Here is a 23,505-nt window from a genome sequence, read left to right as displayed (position 1 = left end):
TCATAGAATAATTTGTTTCTTATCTCTGTTGTTGGGGTGCAAATTCCCTAAGGGTTGGCTTCTTGGCTAATTCATCCTCAATCCAGAGCATCTACCATAGTAAGTTTTTTATTTTGTTTTTGTTTTTATTTTTTTCTGCATAGGGAGCTGCTTAGCAAATATTTTTAATAAATGATTCTGAGTTAGAATTTAACACCTATTCTCATCTATGAAGTGGATACACACTTTCTACTACTGGTTGTTTTGCCCCCTCTCAGATAAGGATCTGCACACTGTCATATCACTTTAATTGCATCCCCCCCCCCCCCAACAATCTCACAGTATTCAGAAATATCTCATGGGCAGGAGTCATTTCAGACATTCCTGAAGTTTCAAGAAAAAACAATTTGGATGTTTCCACACAGACTCTACACATTGCAACCCAGAGGTTCACTGTGTGGGCCAAGACTTTGGTTTCTTCTGCTCTCACATAAACTAACATTCTTCTTGGAATTCCCATCACCACAGTTATACACACTGAGTGGCTTCCCTTAGAATTTCAGGAGCACTCCTCTGATCATTTTTTTCTGATAATATGTAGAATTTGAAACAAAATTAAAGATACCATGTCACTTAGTGCTGTTCATTCTCCTCATCATGGCAGAGATTTTTCACATTTAGAAAACTTTTAACATTCTAGGAAATGGTCATATTGAACAACATTAAGAATGACCAAATCTTGTGAGGTTTCTTCAAGTATAGCATGGTAGGCAGAATAATGTCCCACTCCAAAGTCCTAGTCTAGGTCCTAATCCCCTCCTGTCTAAACATGTGAATATGTTGCTTTACATGGTAAAAGGGTCTTTGCAGATGTGATTAAAGATCTTAGGATGGAGATAATCCTGGATTATCCCAGTGAACTGAATGTGATCACATGAATCTTTAAGAGCAGAGACCCTTCTGGCTACAAAGAACCAAAGAAATGACAGTGTAGGGAGAACTTGACCATTCAAGAATGGGGAAAAGGGACCATGAGCCAAGAAATGCAAGTGGTCTCTAGAAGCTAGAAAGGGCAAGGAAACATCTCTTCTCCTAGAGCCTCCAGAAAAGAATGCAGGCTGCCAACACCTTGATTTTAGCCTGATGAGACCTATGTTAGGCTTTTGGCCCATAGAAAAAAGTCACGGTGACTGATTACAGCAGAAATAGGAAACTAGTAGAGAGAGCAAGACACGTCTTGGATATGTTTGGAGGTACAGACAAGCATTTTGGATCCAAGACACGTCTTGGATATGTTTGGAGGTTACAAGCATTCAATATAGAGTCTGTTTTGTTACATTTCTCTGCATCATCTAAATCTTCCCAGTTATCAGAAAATACTTTTATCTTTTGGCATAAACTCTGTTTCTAAAATTCCTTCCTTCCTCTCCCCTGATGTGAAGTTCAGAGGATCCAATATTGGGATGGAAAGGTGATGAATATGGCAAGTAGTGTTAGGATTTCAAGAGTGTAAGATGTGATTCCATGTCCCCAGACACCTACTGCCACTCCAGGTCTCAAAGTCCATTATTAGAGATCCATGACTTGCATTTTCTTCAGTTTTCAAGCATTTCCCCCTATTACAAGCACTTATATCTCCAGAGAGGAACCTGCTGTAAACCCTTCCAGGAGAATGGGATTCCTTTACCGCTATATTTGAGAGAGATACCAGATAGATTATATGGGAAAAGTGAAGAGAGGTAAAAGAGCAACATCACTATTATCACAATTTTGTTAAGAGCTCTTTCCTAAAATAGTTAAAAGAAATTTAAATAAGATGTTAAAAGGAACATATGTTTTGTGCATATTCATTTATTGCCAACCCTGTTTCACATGCTTTATTCTGGTGGTCTCTTTTAATCTTTAAACAGCCCTGTGAAGTGTCAGGTATGGGATTTTATTCTACCCAAACTATAAGCTAGTAAATTAATCTGTTAATGTTGAAACTGGATTGTCCAGTGCGTATTCATATTTTATTTCTGATGCTTGCAGATGAGACTCCTAGGTGAGAGACAAAGGATTTTTTTACTCATGTTGCAGCAAAAAGCATGAGCACCATCATTTTGTGCCAGATCCATTTATGACTCAAGGTCCAACAAGGTAAGCCAGTAGGGGTCCAGATGGATACTATGCCCACAGTTGTTTTGTACCATAAATGGGGGAATCTACCATTTTTATAGCAAGTAGTGAATAATCATGCCCTTTGTTCTGGAGGGAGACATTACCTCATCCCTCAGGGTTGCTTAGTGCAAGTACAACTCTGAGAAACTGCCTGGGCCCTGCATTCTTGGCATACCCTCTGTGCCAAGTGTGAGTATAAGAGACTCATGGAGAATTGTCTCTCCCAACACAAAATATGTGTTATTATTGTTATCTCACAAACAAGAAATTTGAAGTGAAAGAAAGTTGGACAACTTGTCTAAGGACACAAGAAATCGTGAGGGCAAGATTCAAATTCCTATCTATATTTGAAAGCCTGTAATCATCCCACCATATGCTGCTATCCACTGGAAAGGCTACTAGAAAAATAATTATACCTTAATATTTTTAAATCATGAATTAATAAGAAAATAAAGGCAGGGGCACCTGGATGGCTCAGTTGGTTGCGCGTCTGGCTCTTGGTTTCAGCTCAAATCATGATCTCATGGGTCATGGGATCGAGCCCAGGGTATGGCTCCACTCTCAGCAGGGAGCCTGCTTGAAGGTTCTCTCCCTCTGGCCCCCCTCACTTGTGTGCTGTCTCTGAAATAAATAAGTAAATCTTAAAAAAAGATAACAAAAGCAAACATTATTAAAAAAATTAACAGAAGTAGTGGTATTTCTGCTGGACATCTAAATATGTTTATTCATTCATTCTTTTACAAAAGTTACTAAAAACTTTCTATGTATCTTCTCTGTGGTAGGAATAGATGGAGAATATGAAGAGAAAGCAGGAGAAAAAGAGGAAAAAGCAACATCCTGGTAAGTGAAATGTCTTGGTACCACTTTGTACAACAGTGCTCCGCATTGGTGAACTCAAAGCTTGAGACTGTAGAACTTTGACATCCAGAAAGGTTGATTTTCCTGAACTCCTAATGACTTTAAATTGGAAGTCACTTCAACCTTCTTCCTGTGGCCTCTCTGGATCTTTGGTTTCATTGAAGTGTAACCTAGGGAGTAGCTGTAGAAATTTATCATTGCATGAAACAAGAAGATGCATTTGATTCAGAAACAATCTTCTTTTTAAAGTCCAAGTGTTAAAAAACACTTAGAATAAATTTTAATGTGATGTGTTGTTTTGATTCAGAAACAATCTTCTTTTTAAAGTCCAAATGTTAGAAGACACTTAGAGTAAATTTTAATGTGATGCATTGGAAGGATTCTTTCAATCTGAACTCTGTACTCATGCCAAAGGACTAACTCATTAAGTTCTCAAAAGTCTCCAAGGGAGAAGATGATGATCAGAGTGCTAAATTGTGGCACTTCCATACTTCTGATAAAAGCTGAGAATGTAAAAAATTTGTGATTCTTTGAATCACTTATCTAAACACATTATTGTCATAAAGAATTATGGTTGTAAAAAAAAAAAAAAAGAATTATGGTTGTAGACCTTGGAACAGAGAAATTCTCAGCTTCTGGAAAGCCTAGGGAAAATCTTAAGTGTGAGCCTCTTCTACCTGCCATATTCCTGTCTCTTCCATTGATTTCATCTAATGACTTTGGATTAACTCCTAGAGATCTTTGTCTGGAATTAAGTCTATATTGAAAGTCAAAAAAGCAATTAATATGCTTATGTATCAGTGACTATAAAAATGTCTAGAAGCACATTTATCTACCCAAATGTGAGCTGTGGTCCTTGATGCTGTGGGATCACAGGCCATTCTTTGTATCCTTACCTGAGGTCAGGATGCCTGTGGTGGAGAAGGACTTTTCTCTTTGCCTTTGGTTTTCCATTTTGCAGTTTGCTCACCCTTGCAGACAGCACATGTGTATGTCTGCTTTAGTGCTGATGGGGGAGTGTCTGAGGGTGAGAGAGGAAGGGAAAAGTGGGCATGAAAGTAACTGGGGGTACCAGCCTGGCCAGGAGACTTTCCCTTCTGCCTCGGAGTGTATTTGAAGGAGTAGGGTTGTTGTTTCTTTTGGCCCACAGGCCTTTCTGCACATTTGTTTGACAATTATTTACCGAGTGATTTTAAGTGCCATGCACTTTCTAGTTATTGGGGATCTAGCAGTAAACAAAGCAAATTTCCTTCTTCATGGAACTTACCTTCCAGAAGAAAATCAAAAAATTAAAAGAATAGAATGTGTCACATTATGAAAAATGATGGGAAGAAAAAAACCAGGGTGAAGCCGATGGAGAGTAAGTGAGGAAGAAGGTGAAGGAGCTATGTTCTAACAGTAAAGAGGGAGATCCTCTCTGAGGAGGGGTTATCTGGGTAGAGACCCCAAGGAAGCAAGGGAAAGAGCTGCTATTCCAGGCAGAGGGAATAGCACACAAAGGTCCTAAGATGTTTATGGAAGTCTTTCGACTTCGCAAGGAGCAGTAGATCAGTCACTATATCAGGGAAGAGTGAGTGTGCTGGGGAATATAGAAGACAGGGGGTGTCTGGACCCCAGGCCACATACAGCCTTGCTGGCCACAGTGTGGTGACCTGTAAATGTTACCTGAGTGACATAGGAAGCCTCTGAGGAATTTTTGATGGGAAAGTGACCTATTATGATGTATTTTAGAAGAATCACTGCTATCCTGTCTAATATAATTTATTTGAATACACTAGACAGTGCGTTCTAACACCTAATGACCTCTTTTTCATTGAGTGTTGAAGAAATAAATCATTAATATGTTACTGGGTATATTTAAGAATTATATTCAGTGTTGTAATAGATTAGGAAGTGATGTTTTCTGGAGAAGAAAATAACCAAAGGGAGATCAAGAAAGCCATTTGCCCCTATCTTGCTGATGGATTCAGATTTTAGTTCCCGTATACAGGTGTGTGAGCAGTGTGACTAGTTCCCTGTAAGTGTACTCCTAGTACGATCTCCATTATGCTGGGAGTTTCCTAGTATATCTGGGAGTTTCCTCCATAAGCTGGGTGTCACATAAACTAGGGGGTTAGGAGGCATCCTAGCAGTGATTCTCCAAGTGCGGTCCCCAGAGCAGCAGTATCAACATCACTGAGAAGTTAAGAATGTAGATTCTTAGTCCCCGCCCCAGACTTGCTGAATCCAAACCCGCAGGCTAGCCAGCTCCCTAAGGGAACTCTAAGCATGTTAAAATTTGGGAATAACCCCGTTATGGGGTCACGGCATGGGTGGAGCACCTGGCCTGTGTTGTCAGCAGGCTACAGGGCATCACGGAGACTTGGAGCATTTTGCGGTAGATCCATGTGGGGCCCTGCTTTGTCCCTCATTTCTGGCTGCAAGCTCTTTCCAGTCAAGTCCTTCCTCTCCCTCGGCTAATTTCTGTGCCATTCTCCTCCCTGCCTGCGAGGGTTCTACTGCTGCATGTCAAATGGGGCTATGGGATGTTTTGTGGTGTTATCGAAACTCAGGCTACTTAGGGCCTCTTTCAGCTTCACAAAATTATCCTGTCACTTCCTTGTTACTTTGTGGCTTGGGAACTGGTCCTCATGTGTTCATTTTTCTTATGGGTTCCTGGTGTTTTCTTAGCTTTAGCCTAAGAAAGGGAGCCCAAGTTCTCTCTGTTCTCTGATTACCCCAAACTTAAGTGAAGTTTCTGTTCCTACTGTGGGCTCCTAGATGCTAGGGCAGCTTCAGGATTTCTTTTCAGCATTCTCTAGTGTCTGAGCTCATTTCACTTGCCATCTCCCTTCAGTAATTGAGGCAATGCTTTCTAGATTCAGGCAAGAAAAGTTGCATTGCTTTAAAAGTAACTCAACTAGGGCACCTGAGTGGCTAAGTGGTTGAGCGTCTGCTCTCAGCTAAGGTCGTGATCCTGGGGTCCTGGGATCAAGTCCTGCAGGGAGCCTGCTTCTCCCTCTGCCTATGTCTCTGCCTCTCTTTGTATGTCTCTCATGAATAAATAAATAAAATCTTAAAAAAAAAAAAAGTAACTCACCTATAGCACAGGCCATCCATCATCAAGGTAGACAAAGACACTTTGGGGAAAGATCACAAATGTTATCTTCTCTCCCCCTCACTGACAAAACCACTGTGCTGCTTTAAATACTTATTGGAAAAATATTAAGATTGCAGTACAGCTTCTTTTAAGAAATTCACCTGTGGGGGTGACCGGGTGGCTCAGTTGGTTAAGTGGCTGACTCTGGATTTCAGCTCAGGGTGCTATCTCCAGGTGGTGAGATCAAACCCTATGTCAGGCTCCCTGCGCACTGAGGAGTCTGCTTGAAGATTCTCTCTCTCCTTCTCCCTCTGCCTCTTACCTCACAAATCAATGAATAAATCTTAAAAAAAAAAAAAAAAAGAGAGAGAAATTTACCTGTGTATGTGCCAGATGCCTGTCAGGTGGTTCTTAGATACTCCAAATTTGAGAAGCCCAAATTTGTAGATTTGTATAACTTGAGTTAACTGTGATAAATAACTGAGGTCACCCACCACTTTGCTCTCATTGACTACTCCCCAATTCCTCATGGGCCCAGTGAACCATGATGCTGACCTTTTGGTTGTGACTGCATCATTTCTATAGTAAAGTCTGCTTTTTAAAGTTCTCCTTAGCTTGCAACAATGAAAGTATATTAGGTGTTGTAAATATAAAGGCATTGTAAACATGAATGCAAGTGAATGAATGAAATTTTGATTTTGAGCTGACCTGGATGATCAAAAATGTCTTATGATAAATTTATTTATTTATTTATTTTTTAATTTTTTATTTTTTTTTGTCTTATGATAAATTTAAAACTTAACTTGGGAATGAAGCCAAAAGAAAAAAAAATATAAATAAAAATTTTGTTGATTTCTGAGAAGAAATTTCAGAATTCCCAAGGGAGTCTTGGAATCAAGTTAAGAATATACTTTCTTTCTGGGGACAGTTGGGTGGCTCAGTGGTTGAGCATCTGCCTTAGGCTCAGGTCGTGATCCCGGGGTCCTGAGGTCGAGTCCTGCATTGGGCTCCCTTCAAGGAACCTGCTACTCCCTCTGCCTGTGTCTCTGCCTCTCTCTCTCTCTCTCTCTACCTCTCATGAATAAATGAATAAAATTGTAAAAAAAGAGTATATTTTCTTTGAATCTCTGGGGTCAGTAGTTTTATTTTTATGTGCCACGGAACCATGATCTTCAGATCTGTGGCACCGTGTGTTACCCATCCTTTTCCTTTCTGTATGAAATGTATTCGTGAGTTTTTTTCCAGGGGGAGTGTATGGTCTTATTTCTGGAGGGAAAGGAGTCTGTACTTGGATGTGAAATGAAACAGTTCCTGGGGATGATGAGGCTGATTGCAGTTGAAATGTTTTTACGACAAACTGGGTGTCATCAATCCTTGTAAATATGTGACTTGTAATCACTATTTTGGAAGAAAAAGTTACATCAGCTCATTTTCAGTCTTGCCATAATCCATGGTAATTTGGAGTGGTCAGAATCTAATCAGGCCCACTTTTGATAGACTTTCAAAATAAGGTGTCTTCTCAGCTCTCCAGCCTCACACGGCACCCACATTGAAGAAGCTGGGAACTTACAGCAGAACCTCAAAATAAAAGCGCCCCCCCGTTCTATTAGAAGGTGATTATCTGTCCACACTATATTTTTTATTCTCCAGATTCCTTTCCACAGTGGACATTCATGGCTTTTGCTAACGTTAAAGCTGAATAAAAATTTTGAAATGTAGGAGAGGGATTAATCCCTTGTAAAATTTTTTTTTAAACTTCTGTTCTTTTCTAATCTATGAATTGTTGGAAAGTCCTCTCACACTGTCTCCCAGTATGTTTTTTTTTTTTTTTTTTTTTTTTGCGGGGTAGGGGGTGGAGTGTGGAGGGCTACAACATTACTGAAGCCAAGCTGATTAAGACTAATTTTGGTTAAAATAAATTCGTGCCTGGGCAGACAACCAATGTTCAGAGTCTCAACCAGGGGCAATTAAAATGAAATTCATGTTATGATGGAGACTTAATAACAATGGCAGTGTTTGACATAATTTTGATGAACCAATGGCAACATAATGTTCCCAGTGTGTCAGACTATCCTAGAATTTATTTGCTATATTTTATCTCACTTAGAGTTGCTCTTTGATTCTGACACATCATTCTCTCTGGTAATGGTTTCAAAGCAGCCTGTCTGATTCATGGCAGCACAGAGAAGGTTTTCTCAGGAGTCAGTAGGATGATTGTTGAAAAAAAAACCACAGAGAGACAGATGGTAGACTTTATTTTACTGGCTCATCTGCTTTTGTAGAGAATGATTATACATTAAAAGTAAGTGGCATTAGAAGTCGTATCTAACTGAGGTTCATCTCACATGTTTCCATGAATTTTTTTTTGGAAAAATTACTTTATGAAGCCTTAAGAAGCACTGAATATAGTAAAATATAGTCCAGAGCTAGATACAATTTAATAATAGTCCAATTCCAAAACAAGAGTTGTTATAGGTGAGGTCATGAAATTTCCTAACGCTTGATTTTAATACATTGCACTAAGTTTCTAAAACTCAGAGGAACCAATATTTACAGCAGATGGAGTATTTATGAAAAATCTGCCATCAGGTATATATGTATATATATGTATATGTGTGTGTATATGTGTGTGTGTGTGTGTGTGCGTAGAACCCAAGATGATATGAGCTAAGAAACAGATGTAGGCTTTAGACTGGGATCCCCGGAGGACCTGCAGCCTGAGATCCTGTGAGGCCCGAGGGGTGGTGGGAGGCGGCAAGGGGGGTGGAGGTGCATCAGAGGACAGTTCTGTCTCCACCTCTAATAAACAATCTATAGACACCCCTCCTCAAAAAAACTTAAAATACAGCATGAGGAACAGCCTAAAACATGAGTAAGTATGGGGAGCAGACCCCTGAGGACATGGTCATGATGTGACCTGGTGTTGGTGCAGATCTGAGAGGTCATTTGCTCCGACACGTCTAGTCTTCTTACTACCTTGTAGTTAGGTAAGAATTTAGTGTTTGCTTAAACACCTAGAGTGGTCGGGAACTCTCTCTTTCTACTTGTAGACGGTTTAACTGTGACATAATTCTTCCTTCTTTTGAGCTGATATTGACTCCTGAGTACTGTCACTCATCAATCCTGGCTATGCTCTTTGGAAGCAGCACAAAACAAACTGATATCCTGTTCTACCTGGCAAATATCTTGGATCTGAGCTAGAATGACATGTCTTCTACAGGCTAAATATTCCTAATTTCTTGGATCATTCCCCATATGAAGTGGATTGGGTCCTGTCTCATAAGCCCTCTGAATTAGAAGAACTTGGAAAAGATGGAAATAGTTTAGTTTAAATTTGCTTAACCCACTTACGTGGCACAAACATTGAATATTCAGTACCAAGCTGATAAAAATAAAAGAGTCTTGTTAATTTGGTCTTAAAGAAGGAGTAGTGGCAGCAAAAGGCCATCTCCTCTTTCTTGTCCTGGGCAGCACAGCCTTAGATCCTAGGGCCTGTCTCTCTGCAGACACTCAACAGATACTCAGGAGACTTCGTGGCTCTATCTTGGCCTTTTAAATAAAGTTTACTCACCCATTATCACCCTGAATGAGGCTTATAAATGCCAGGATTTCTAGATGAGACGTTTCTAGAACTCTGATGGAGGTTTAGCTATCTGTCCAGATAAGGATTTGCCAGGGATCCTTGGGGTGGCGATGTGAGCACAGCGATTGAACCAGAGCCTTTTCTCTCTTTCCTAACACGGTGGAGTTTCACATGTGATATTGGTGATTGGAAACACAGTTCTGCAGCTGGAAGACTGTTCATCGACCAAGATGGTTTACATCTTTCTCTCTTTTCTTCCTCTCCTCATCTCTGAGCCACTTTTGATCTCATCTCCCTGATTCTGAGGCAATAGATTGTGTGCCTCACCAGAATTCTGTTACTTGACCATACAAGGTCCATTTTTACAGAGGGGTAACTCAGGGAGGAGATAATAAAGGGATGATTAAAACCTGGCAAGATTTTGTGGGGACCACAGGTGCAGGGTCTTGAGATAATCATATTCTCCATTTCATGATGGTTAAAATCATCAGCCTATTACGGCCTTCCTTCTGTTTTATTTCATTTTTTTCTCATCTCTTCTACATGGGCACCTAGTCTAATGTGTTTGGTACATGTCCTTGGTCATGTACGATGTCATGTAAAACACATGGTGTTTCATTTATCTGTGTTCAGTTGGCATACCTAGTATGGTGTTTCCTAAGTGTTTCTATATGCGATTCTAGTCCAGTGTTTCTGATGCTGCAGTGATTTCCATGATGGGTGGCCTTCCACCCAATATTCTTCTTCTCCTTCCTCACCTGAACTCAATTCTCTGGTATTGCAAGGTCTGTGATGCTAGGATAAGAATGCTTATAGATCCGTGTGAGGTTGAGGGTGTTCCCCGGGAATGGAATCCTGGTTGTGCAGAGCCATCAACTCTAGGAGAGCTGCAGTGGGCCGGTTTACACTCTCATTAGTAGAAGATGACGTGCTCATCTTCTTATATTCTTGTTAACACTAGATATTTTCCGGCTGCCTAAGTTTTGAATATGAAATGGCATCAGCTTTCCTACTTCTGATTACAAATGAGGGCAGGGCATCTCTCTATGTATTTGTCAGCCATTTGTGAATATTCTATTTTTCTATTGAATTTCATGTCTTTTCCTTGTTGATTTGGAAAACCTAGCTGTTTATTCCTCATACAAATCCTCTAGATGTTTCAGACATTGCAAATATTGTAAAAAATTTCGACTATATCTGGGTTTTGTTGCTAATATTTTGTTTAAGATGTTTGCTGTCCTCCTTTAATTGCAAGTGAGAGTGAAAGTTGGGTAAGAGAGGGGGGCACCTGGCTGGCTTGGTCAGAAGAATGTGTGACTTGATCTTGAGGTTGTGGATTCAAGCCTCACACAGAGTGTAGAGATTACTTTAAAAAAAAAATTTTTTTTTAAAGAATTTTTCAAGAAAAAAAAAGTTGGGTAAAAAAGGTTCTTGTTGCTTTCCTGTGGAAAGTTCCACAAGGACCTTCAGTTTACTAATTTAAATCCCTATGTGCAAATGTGTCTCCCAGATGTCAGCCAGAGCCCTCTCTGAAGAGCCACATGAAATTGCTTTGAGAAACTCTCAATTTTTTGGAACCAAACAAAGCAAGCTTCAGAATTCTATGAATTGTGGAATAATTATATTATCAAGATACCCTTTGCTTTGGGGCTCTCCTGCTCCTATCAACATGATATGTTGGTGTCCCTTTTCATTTGTTTCCACAAGAAATTCACCTGTACTGTACATTTGCAATTTTCATTTGATTATCTGAAGCTGAGGGAGTTATGGCATGTTGTCACATCTTGAAGCCTAAGTGCTTCTGTCACTTGGTTCCTTGTCCTCCCCCTGCCTTCCTCAAACTCTATTGCTATAAATTCTTTTCCTCTTGTTATGCAGAGCAGTATGGCTCTCCCCAAACTTAACTGCTCACACCCCAAATTGCTTAGTAAAACAAAAATGTCCTGTTGTTAGACTGACACATCAACAAGCCAGCTAGGGTATAAATAGGTCCTGCAAAGAGAAATTACTCTTTAATATTGCAACACCTGCAAGTGGTTTTGCAATAGATACGAACTAGTGAGAGGTGAGGTGGTGGCCTTTCTTCAGAATGCACGTTTTTTTCATTAGAGCAGGTGAGCCTTTTGGGGAGGAGGATGGTGAATATTTCCAGAGCAGTGATGCCTTTTCTCTTCCTTCAGAGCCTAAAGCTTTGTGCTGTCTTAGTGCAGGTTGTAAAAAGAACATGGATCTTGGAACTCTATGGCACCTTGGCACTTGTCAGCTGTTTGATGTTGGAGAAGTTGCTTATTCACACTGAGCATCCATTTCCCCATTGTCCAATGAAGATACTAACATCTAATAGGTTTGGTTGGAGTATTAGAGGTAATGTAGAGGGCCTGGTATGCTTCCTGGCACAGAATAGGAGTTCACTACAAGGTGGGCCATTATTATACACTCCAGCGTGACAGTAAAGAAGTCTGGAAGACAGCACAAACTATACATCCTTTGGGATGGCTGCTGGGACTCTTGAGTGACAAGTAACTGATGAGTGGTACTTTTGTCAAAGTGCTGGAGAAAATGAAACTGAATTTTCTGAAATGTTCGATTGGATTCTCACAAGGAAGCTTACTTAGTTAGCAATGAATGATCCTGGGTGGTCTTGGGTTCTGTATCTTTTGATATGATTTATTGTTACAAAGATTCTAATTGGCTCTCACTTTAGGGAATGGAAAAGACATTCCAAAAGCTCTATTCAAGGCTAAACATGCTCACAGGAGAATTCATAAAATCCTTAGAATTCAGAGAAGCTACATATCTACGATAACTGTGATAAAAACTACATATCTGCAGTATCTTTCTAGGACTCAAGATAAAACTGACAAGTGCTTTTCAAATCTCTGTATCCATTGGGGTCTGTGGGCACAAGGATTTTCAAATTCTCTATCTTGGGGGTTTACTCTATATGCATCTGCCTCCCTCATTGTGATTAGTGCTATGAACAAGAAAGTTAAAAGAAAATAAAGGGGAAATTATCCATCTGTCTTGAAAGAAGAGTATTCATTGCAACCTCATCTGGCTTAATTTTTCATAGATTTGGTTTCCACAAATGCTTGTACCAGAGTGAAATTGTATATGAAAAATTATTTAAAAAACCCATTGGCTCCTATAAAATTTTCAGCTAGATATTTATATAGAAAAAGATTTGCCCTTGAAATGAGCCACCTATAAGAAAAACTGAGAAGTATAATGAAAAGAACAGTCTATGTATTTTTTCAACTACTGCAAGAAAATATAGCCAGATGGACAGTTTACATGACCATTTTGCATTAAATTAAAAGCCCCTATACACACAAATTCATGATACAGTGAAATATAGGTTTGGTTCATTGGTTGAGCTTCATGATTTTCTTTGGAACTTTGAACTACTATGCTCTTTCTCCAGATAATCAGAAGATTGTGTTGGTTGGAGGGACCCCTGTGTCAGGATCATTGCAAGATCCTCTAAGCTCCATTGCTGTTTCCAAAAAGGCCAGGACTAGTGGTTTCACCCCATTTGCCACCTGGTCTGCCACCCAGTCTAGATGGGCTCTGCCCAACTGTGGAAGTGAACATTGACTTTCCCCACCTGGGGGATTGCTTTTGCTCCTGAAGCATGAGACCACAGGACCTGCTCTGTGGCCAGGCATGTACAGTGTAGATGGAGAGGGGAGTCAGCCTTAGTTTTGATAATGAGAGATGAGTATTAGTAGATAAATTCTTATTTCTCCACTCTCAGATGAACTATCCTGAGATACAATAGTTCATCTGGCCCTTCGGAAATTAGTCTTGCATGACTGAGCACCCTATTGTGCTTGGTGTGACCAGCTCAGCAATGCACCCATGTATATACTCTCTTTCCTACCCTGACTCATGCTCTTTCTACTCCACTCTTGTTTCTCGCGGGGCTACTTTCCCTAATAGTACGGTAGCACATACCCTTGCTTTCTGGGTAGCACATACCTAGCAATGCAAAAACTGGCTAACACAGCTTTCTTCTCCTTTTAGTATAACATCCAGATGATGCCATTTTACTAACACAGGCTTCATTGATGATTTCATCAGTATATAGTGTAAATGGATTCAATACATAGAGCATTTTTGTCAGGTAGCCCATGGATCCTCAGAGACACACATTCAAAAGGTATCCATAACACTCAACATTTCAGTAGCTTTACTGACTTTTGCTTTGGTTTGAACAAACATATTGCATTTAATGTGTCAGATCTTGTGTACAGGAACCCAATGACAGGTCCACTTATTTACAAAGCTAACATGCTCTGGGTAGCTAAGTATGAAGCCACGGCGATTTGTCATTGTGAGGTGGGGAAGCAAAGCAACTTCATTCTGTTTTTTTCTTCATTAAAGATTATTGGAATTCTCCAGGTTTGTGAGATCACACCAGCTCCATAGCCTGAATCAAACTATTAGATACCACATTAATTTTGGACTAGCTTTGCCTATGTAAAAAGGGGTTAAGAACTGTACCTAGCTGGAATATATATGTGAAAAACTCTCCCAAACAAAAGGAATAAAGTAATTTTTTGAGAGAGGAAAATGTGTTAATTAGGATGGAGTTGAAAGGTACATTATGGGTCCTGGGATTGAGCCCCACATCGGGCTCCCTGCTTGGTGAAGAGTCTGCTTCTCCCTCTGCCCCTTCTCCCTCTGCTTATGCTCTCAAATAAATAAATAAAATCTTAAAAAAAAAAAAGAGAGAAAGATACATAATGTAGAAAAGAGACAAATATAAAAGTGTACATGTCATTTGAGGAGAGAGCAAGAGGGCCCAGGAAATAGTATTCTGACCTGATCTAGCCCAGGAAAATAATAAATACTTGCTCCATCTTACCTGGACTGCCTTCCTTCATGAGCCAGGTAGGATATAATCAGACAATCTCCTTTAGAAAGTGTTTTTTTGGTTCATGTCCTGGCCAAATTGTGATGAGCTTCCTCTGTGTTAAGGAGACTCCGCTGCTCTACTGAAAATGGACATCCTCTCAGTCTTAGCTGTTGGTGTGGACATTTTGTTGGTTTTGCTTGCTGCTCTTCCTCCCCACTTTTTCTAGCAGCAAGACATAGAATTCGTAGAATTTCCTTTGGGGAATCACCTGTCAGTCCGTAGTTTAGATAGGACTGATTATACAAACCCCCCTATCCCCTTTCCAGTATATCAGAGGATTAAGCTAATTAGTATATATGTCCTCTGCAGCACGGTGATTGGCTCAGGAATGGGCGTGTGACTGGAATTGGGCCAATGTGGATTAAGTCCAGGATTTTTACTGGAACTGCTGGGGAAAAGAAACACTTTTTAGTTGGTTTGGAGCTTTATGACTAATCTGGGAGGTGATGGGGTGGGGTGGGGGGCACCATAAGGTAAAAGGCTTGTGGGCATGATGTCTACAGAAAGGATAGTTCTACAGAGGGAAATCTACACAAAAACATGAACAGGGGTATCTCCTGACAAATACTGATTGAGCACTCAGATTCAGCCATGCCTGACTCCTGAAGTTTTCAGATATTACAGTAGATAAATTCCCTTTATGCACAAGCCAGTTTGATTTAGCTTTTTTGTTACTCATCACAGAAAGAGTCCTATTTAACATGTGTTCAGGGTCATGGACATAGAGATACATATTGATAGCTGAGATGAGTATAATTCCATGAATAATATTTTGGAACATTTTGAGATAAGATGAATAATCCTGGAGCTGCAGAAATTTAATTCTTCCCTCCTCACCCACCTCTGTGGCGCCTTCTGAGAATATAGTTCCTCATCAGCCTATTACTTCTCCCTGCTACCTCTATACCTTCCTCCTAAGGAAATGCATTTATTCTAGTAGATGCTTATGAAATAAATGCCCTTATATCCCAGTTTCCCTCCCTTTGAAGCAGCTGAGGTGAAAAGAGCAGGCGAACCTGTGCTTATTTAGAAAATAATAATATTTAAAGAAAGAGACTGGCAAGTATGTCCGTTATAAGCTTTTCTTTTTTCTTTTTTAGAATTGAAGCTTATGAGTTTATCTACGCCCACTATATTCATAATTACAATTTAATATCTGCATACAAAAGCTATGTAAAAATTCATTTTTCCCAAATATACAAATTTTCTTTTTTGGATAGTTTAAAACATTTGATCACAGATTTTAACAGAGTTTTAGGCTGAAAAAAATATTACCAACCTAGCAATATCACTTAACACTGTTTGCAAAACATGTATCTTCCAATGACTGTAAATCTTTTCCTACTTTGCAGTATTTTTCTGATTCTCAGGGCATGAAGACATTTTGAGGGGGAAAATGTGTTTTCTCTGGAGAAAACATAGAGAACTCGGCTCTATAATCAAATGAAAAATGCCAATTAGGAAGAACCAAAACAAAGAAGTGGTGTAACATCAGCTCAGTCATGCCCTTCTCTCTTCTGTATCAACAGTACCTGTGTAATTAAATAAAGTGTCTTCTTTTGTCTTTCATTGTGCTCCGTAATTGACATGAGTATTGTCTGCATCCTGAGGAGGACAGATTTATATTTGATTGTCTTGTGCATAAGGTGGGTCAGCTTTAACTGTGCGACAGAAAGCCACAAACAGCGTTTTACCTACACGATATTGCTCTTGAAGGCGGCATTAATTAATGTGGAAACACACTAGAAATGCACACTTTTTGCATTTGCAAACATTTATACAGCACAGTAAAAATTCTGTAATAAGGCCAAACCTTTTTTCCCCCCAGTCTGTTCTGTGTGTGTGTGTGTTTAATGTCTTTTTTTTTTTTTTTTTTTAAAGATTAAAGTAAAATGTCTCAATTGTAAAAAATACACACCGGGCAAATCCTTACCTGGATAATAAATATCTACATCACAGTACAATAAAATTTCTTCTCTATAAAATTTAAATATGGATTATAGTCTATCACTATCAAAAGAAACACTATGCTAATATTTCCATATTATTAAAATAACAGGAAAAATTACAAGCTTGTCTTAGAACCTGATGCCATAGCTGTTGAAAAGGGCAAAGAGATTCAAATGTCCATAAGTACTCTCCTTCAGGAGAAGAGCCGCCGCTTGGTTATTCACTTAAATTCAGTTTGTGAAAAAGGTTTAGCCTTACAAATGCTGGCTACATTTCAAAAACCATAAGACCGATTTCATAATTTATGACTCATGCATCAAAAGGTCAATATGACACAAATAGGTTAGAGTTCCATAGAATAAAAATGGATCACTGACAATGACATGCTTTGAGGGTTCTCAGCAGTTCCACGGAGGCTGAGTCTCTCGGGGGCTCAGTGCTGTGGAGGCGCCAAGACTCGGGCACTGTCCACAGGGGAGCAATGCGAATGGCGTGGCTGGAGCGGAGCCCGGCGGTCCGTCCCGATGACCGACGGCCACGCTGCAGAAGGAACAGGTGTCACTTGGGGCACAGGTGAGGGGGTGTCACGGGGCCGAGGCATCAACACGGCAAGCACGTCATTGAGGACCAGGGCTCATGGGGACTAGAAAAAGCTCTGAGGCAGCACGTGGTGTTTTGAGCAGAATCATAAAGAAGAAGAGATCTTACTGTTTTCACTATTTCTTGAAATACTGCACAATTAAATTGAAGAGCAAAGTACACTTGAGGATTACAGACGCACACACTTGCACACCCCCCCCAACCACTCATCCCCCAAAGTTAAGTGATTTATAAATAAGAATCCCAGTGGTACAGGTGTGTTCTCCTTTACTGGGATGTCTCCCCTCTGTGAGGGGTTTCAATCAGGTCCACACTTGATTTGAAAGGCGGGACAATATAAGAAAAAATGTTTAAAAAATTCCAGAGTAAACCCCTCCTGATTGAGTTTTATGAGATGGAGTCTTGAGATTCATTAAATACCTCAACCAGTTACAGAAGAAATGAATCATTTCGGCCCCAGAGTCATGATCCTTTGAGTCCTTGCAGCCTTTCCTTTCAAACTGAAGTACTTTAAGGAGTGTCCTACTCAGCATAAAGCACTCAGCCTACAAGAGTTTTAGATCAGCAGTTTGCCTGGTTAAGGCAATCATTTAAGGATCCTAGGCTCAAACCGAAATGTCCTTGGGGTTGGCTGGATTACTGTAGATATACTGTACCATTTGGCCAATGCCCAGTCATGGTTAATCCCCAAAGGATTCAGATTTAGCCTCAGATCAGACTCTACTTCTATTTGAATCTGGGTGTGTCTCATGTTCTAGGGAATCTCTGTGACATGAATCGAGGAAACTTTCTCCTGGGAAGGCTTGATGCCCAGCAGGTCTGTGAACCCTCCAGGACCCCACCTGCTTGCCTTCCTCTCCCCTTCTGAGAGAAGAGTTGCCTCTCAACGCACGGAGCTTCTTAGAGTTACCCTGGAGAGGTACTGTGTTTCAAAGAGTACTTCTCCAAGGAGAGTCAACAGAGCGAGCTAAGTTGCTAACAAAGCAAGGACTTCAGGAGACTGGCTAGAGGCTGCCTTAGAGAAAACAAAACAAAACCAACCGTCTGTAGATAAGTCAAAGCAGGTAATCTGCCCATGAACTTCATGTTCATAATCTTAATCTCTTCCCCTACTTTCTTTCTTTGCTTAGCTAGTTCCATAGCGATATTCTTGTTTCCTGTTCCTCAGAAGCCAGGATAATCACTTTTGCATATTAAACATATTTTTTTCCTTCTAGATTATTCCCAATCACACTTAGGTTTTTCAGTGCTGTTCCTCTTCTTTTTCCAAGGCCATTCTGCCTTTCCTTACATAATTGATGAGTAGTGTGTCAAATTCTTGTTTTGACTCAATACCAAGTATGCTTTCCCTAATTGTTAAGAGGGCCATAATTTCTACCTAATCAAGCTAGAAATTTGAATATGAAAGGAACCATCAAATAGGAACAGATTTCCCCCCTGAAATTAGTACAATATTAAGGGTGGGAAGGATTTTAAAGTTCATGACTTTTCCCTAGGTGAGAAAACCAAGACTCAAGGTCACAGATCTACCAGCTGACAGAGCGCAAAGTAGAACTCAGGCACCCTGACTTCTGGGCAAGTTAAAAAAGAATTAATTCACTTGGTTTTCACGGTGACTTGCATTCCTTTGTTTTTAGTTAAATCTCATGGATATGGCTTATTTTCCCCAATGTTTCCAGGATAAGGCAGTTCAAGGCAAGTCAAAGAATAGTTTATGTTTACCACACCAGTGAAGAACAAGATACATTCAATTGCATGGGTACCATCTTGGCCCATTTTCTGGAGTTGAAATGATCAGGGGTCACCATGGGTTTTCTGGGCATGAGCTACTACAGCCTTTGTCATCAGGGAGGAGGGTGAGGCAAAGAAGGTGAATGTTTGTGTACATGGTCTGCAGGTTTTTTCTGTGAAATATCTGTCAGGGCAATGCTCTCAGAGGGACCTAGAGGGTCAGTGGCCAGACCCGGTTTGCTCAGTGATAGTCAAGCCTGAGAGTCAGAGGGAAAAGGGGACTAGGAAACATCTGTTTGTAGAGCAAAGACCTTGAGGATCTAAGACCAAAAGGAACCATGAGCACACGAAGAGACTCTCAGAACACTGCACCTTCTTCAACTCAGAATGTACTGCACTGATCTCTCCTCAAAATTCCTCCAGAACAACACTCAAATTTCTGCTTGTTATCTCTCCTTGATTAGAAGATTTAATCCGTAGGGAGATCTGTTGTCAGCTCAGCAAAGATGCAATCAGGATTAAATAACTTCAGGAGTTTGGGAGATGACAGATCAGATGTCATTGAAAAGTGACAACGCTCTGCAAATTGGTTTGATTTTGGTGGAAATTTTCTCTGAGCCTAAATTGTGAAGAAGCCTTCCTACTCTGAGGTAATGCCATGTGGATTTTTGGAAACTGTCGAGTCACTGCCATTAGTGAAGCTTTTGAATTTCTTTGGGCTTACTGAGGAGAATTATTTCCCTTAGTCAGTCAAATACCTGCACATCTTTGAGAGTCACACTCTTGTATAACTTGAATGAAATCATAGGATTATAAAAATTAGAGTGAAAGGATAGTTGATTTTTCAGGAAGAAATGTTCCTATACATTCCAAGTTATGCTGCCAGGAGAGAATGAAGAGAGCTGAAAACAGCATGCTCTTGAATAGATAAAAATCAGTTCAGACCTTTCCCTAGAAAGCTGAAAGCCACATCTAACCAAAAAGGTCATCTGTGCCATGCTAATTTGAGCCCTGCAAAAATCAGGACTGGATCAAGATGACCATATTATCTTGGCTTTAAGGCTTCATTAATCTTCTGCTGTGCCATTTTGTTTGAGTCTCTGACCAGGGACAGATGGGAGCTGGTGATGGTTGGTGCTGGTGAATTAATGATTGTCCCCACCCCACCTCCACAACTGTAAAACCTTCAAAGCATTCACATCAAAGGACTGGAGAACAAAATGCAATAGTTACAAGTACCCGCATTCAAGGGGCAATTTCATCCATGTCTATGCTAAGGACTACCTCCCTTTACCCCCAAACAGTCCCTCCCAACACAAAGAAACAAAGGAACAAACAAAGAAGAGCTAGGCAATGGAATGAAATGACACCCAGTAGTGCTGTAGGAATTATGAGAATGAAGTCAATCAGTCTAATCCTCGAACACTTCCAAGAACAATGGGGGAAAGAGTTCGGTGGGGCATTCCACCTTCATGTGCAGGAAGCGGCTGGCATGGCAGGCTCCAATCATCCGCAGGTCTGTCACCTTCATCAGGAGTTTTGGCCAAAAGTGTGTCACATGATGTTTCCGATAATTGATATAGTGTTCAAAGGCCAGTAGGAAACTATCTTGGTATTTTTCTATTCTTTCAATGCAGGCGAGCCCTGGGCGGTCTGAGGGGGAAGAACAAAGATGAATGTTATTCAAAAGTGGAAAGGAGAAGCTTTGACTTGTACAGTTCAAGCCATTTAATATGAAGTGGGCAGATCAACTCCTAGGAATGAGTGTAGATATGAAAGGAACTCTGGAGCATAGGGAAGTGTCACAATTTACATAAAGGGAGTCAATGCTTTGTTTAGGTAAAAGTCTCCAGGTTAGACAAATCACCTGGGATTGGTGATGCCTCTCTCTTAAGGTGCAGGAGAAGCCTCACCATGAGAGTCAAAATACCATGCATAACAAGGGGAAGATTTTGAGTTGCCCCTAGCTGCCTGGCTGAGAGGTGAAGACAGGCATGGACATGCAGAGAAGGGGAGATGTGAGAAGAGATTGAAAACATTGCAGGGGGCCTGAATGCCAAGTGAGGAGTGTCACACAATAAGAAATTTTCATGAAGACAAAGAAGCACAATATCCAATTTTAGTTGTTTACCAGGCTGTAAGGAACCACTCCTTCCCCTCCCTTGTACATGTGATAAAACTGCTACCTGTAGCCGCCTTCCATTGGTGTGTTTTGGGGAATTAAATGAAAAGAAGAGATGTGAACCATGCTAGTATCACCCTGTGCAGAGAAGAGAGAATCACTGTGGGAAGTTGGAGCTAGATAAGACCATGACCATGTAATGACCAAGAAATCTTAATAAGCCTTGCCTGGACTGCTGGCCTTCCCAAAATATGTAGAAAGAGGACTCAAGGCAATTTCACAAAAATGATAAAGGCATGTCATGAGAAGGCTAGATGACTGGGGAAGATGCAGGATGCAAACACTTGGAATATGAAAGTGGGTACAGGGGAGTGTACCTCAACATAATAAAGGCCATATATGACAAGCCCACAGCTAGCATCATATTCAATGGTGAAAGCCTAGAGGTTTTCCTCTAAGATCAGGAATAAGACAGGATTCCTATCCTCAGTACTTTATTCCACATGGTACTAGAAGTTCTAGTCAGAGCAATTAAGCAAGAAAAAGAGATAGAAGGCATCCAAATTGGAAACGAAAAAGCGAAACTGCCACTATTTGCAGATGACATGATATTATATATAGAAAACCAAGACTTTTCCAAAAAAACTGTTAGAATTAAGAAATGATTTCAGAAACGTTACAGGATACAAACTCAGTATACAAAAATCTGTTTCATTTCTATATATTAATAATGAATTATCAGAAAGAGAAATGAAGAACACAATCCCATTTACAATAGCATCAAAAAGAATAAAATACCTAAGAATAAATTTAACTAAGGAAGGAAAAGATCTATACATTGAAAACATAAGACATTGATAGAAGAAGCTGAAGGAGACACAAATAAATGAAAAGATACTCTCTGTACTCATGAATTGGAAGAATTAATATCATTAAAATATCCTTTCTACCAAAAGCAGTCAACAGATTCCATGCAATCCCTATCAAAATTTCAATGGCATTTTCTGCAGAAATAGGAAAAACAATCCTAAAATTTGTATGGAAACACAAAAGAACCTGAATAACCAAAGCAATCTTGAGAAAGAAGAACAAAGCTGAAGGCATCATGCTCTCTGATTTCAAACTCTATTACAAAGCCATAGTAATCAAAACAGTATGGTATTGGTATAGAAACAGACACAAAGGTCAAAGGAACAGAATAGATAGCCCAGAAATATACTCCTGCATATATGGTCAATTAACTTATGACAAAGGAACCAAGAATACAGTGAGGAAGGGACAGTCTCTTCAGTAAATGATGATGGGAAGATTGGACAGCCACATGCAAAAGAATGAAACTAGACCCCTATCTTACACCATACAGAAAAATTAACTCAGAACAGATAAAAGACTTAAATGTAAGACCTAAAATCATAAAACTCCTGAAAGAAAATGTAGGTGGTAAGCTCCTTCACATTAATCTTGGTGATGATTTTTGTGGCTCTGACTCCAAAAGCAAAGGCAACAAAAGCAAAAATAAAGTGGTACTACATCAATTGAAAAAGTTTCTGCACAGCACAGGAAACCAAAAAATGAACAGGAAACCTATGGAATGGGAGAAAATATTTGCAAATCATATATCTGATAAAGGGTTAATATCCACAATATAAAATGGACTCATAGAACTCAATAGCAAGAAATCCTACAATTCATTAAAAACTGAGCAGAGGTTCTGCAGATATTTTCCCAAAGAAGACATGCACATGGCCAACAGACACATGTAAAGATGTCCAACTCACCAATCATCAGGGAAATGCAAATCAAAACCACCATGAAATATCACCTTACACCTGTTAGAATGGCTCTTTATCAAAGACGGCAAGAGATAACAAGTGTTGGCAAGGATGTGGAGAAAAGGGAACCCTTGTACACTATTGCTAGAAATGCAAATTTGTGTAGCCACAATGGAAAATAGTATGGAGGTTCCTCAAAAAATTAAAAATAGAATTACCATATGATCCCGTAATTCTATTACTGAGTATTTATCCATGAAAACAAAAACTTGAAAAGATATATGGATCCTATGTTAATTGTAGCATTATTTACAATAGCCAAGATATGGAAACAACCTAAGTGTCCACCCATGGACAAATGGATAAAGAAGATATGGTATATACATAGAGTGGAATACTACTGAGCCATAAAAATGAAGTCTTGCCATGTACAATGACATTGATGGACCTTGAGGACATCATACTAAGGCAAATAAGTCAGAGAAAGACAAATACTATATCATTTTACTAATACGTGAAATCCAAAAACAAAGAAAGAAATAAATAAAAGCAAGCTCATAGAAACAGAGAACAAGTGGTTGCCAGAGGCTGTGGTCTGCGGTGGGCTTAATGAGTGAAGGGTGTCTAAAGGTACAAACAAACTTCCAGTAATTAGATTTAAAGAGTCTTGGAAATGTAATATACAGTATGGTGACTATAGTTCATGATACTCTATTCCATATTTGAAAGTTGCTAGTAGAGTAGATCTTG

General features: G+C 39.8%; 1 protein-coding gene and 1 long non-coding RNA gene across 15 annotated transcripts in view; one reads left to right on the top strand and one right to left on the bottom strand.

Annotated features, from left to right (window-relative positions):
• The window catches only part of LOC119865369, a 71,552-nt gene that overhangs the window by 36,702 nt on the left and 11,345 nt on the right, over positions 1-23,505 (top strand). Inside the window, exons 2-3 of the long non-coding RNA XR_005376957.1 lie at positions 2,011-2,118; positions 2,922-2,979. This is a non-coding gene — a long non-coding RNA (uncharacterized LOC119865369). The remainder of the gene's footprint in view (positions 1-2,010; positions 2,119-2,921; positions 2,980-23,505) is intronic.
• THRB (thyroid hormone receptor beta) overlaps positions 15,649-23,505 on the bottom strand; it is a 371,451-nt gene continuing 363,594 nt past the window's right edge. For 13 of the 14 annotated variants that reach the window (XM_038570696.1, XM_038570703.1, XM_038570693.1 and 10 more), the window contains one exon: positions 20,241-20,514. In XM_038570696.1, the coding sequence (XP_038426624.1) occupies positions 20,273-20,514 (242 nt within the window). In that variant the 3' untranslated portion in view covers positions 20,241-20,272. Of the gene's footprint in view, positions 20,515-23,505 lie in introns of all 14 variants that reach the window. The other variant, XM_038570692.1, reaches the window with a different exon arrangement.

This window comes from Canis lupus, chromosome 23 (assembly GCF_011100685.1).
Source record: "Canis lupus familiaris isolate Mischka breed German Shepherd chromosome 23, alternate assembly UU_Cfam_GSD_1.0, whole genome shotgun sequence".
Taxonomy (NCBI): domain Eukaryota; kingdom Metazoa; phylum Chordata; class Mammalia; order Carnivora; family Canidae; genus Canis; species Canis lupus.
This window is presented reverse-complemented; position numbering and strand designations above follow the sequence as displayed.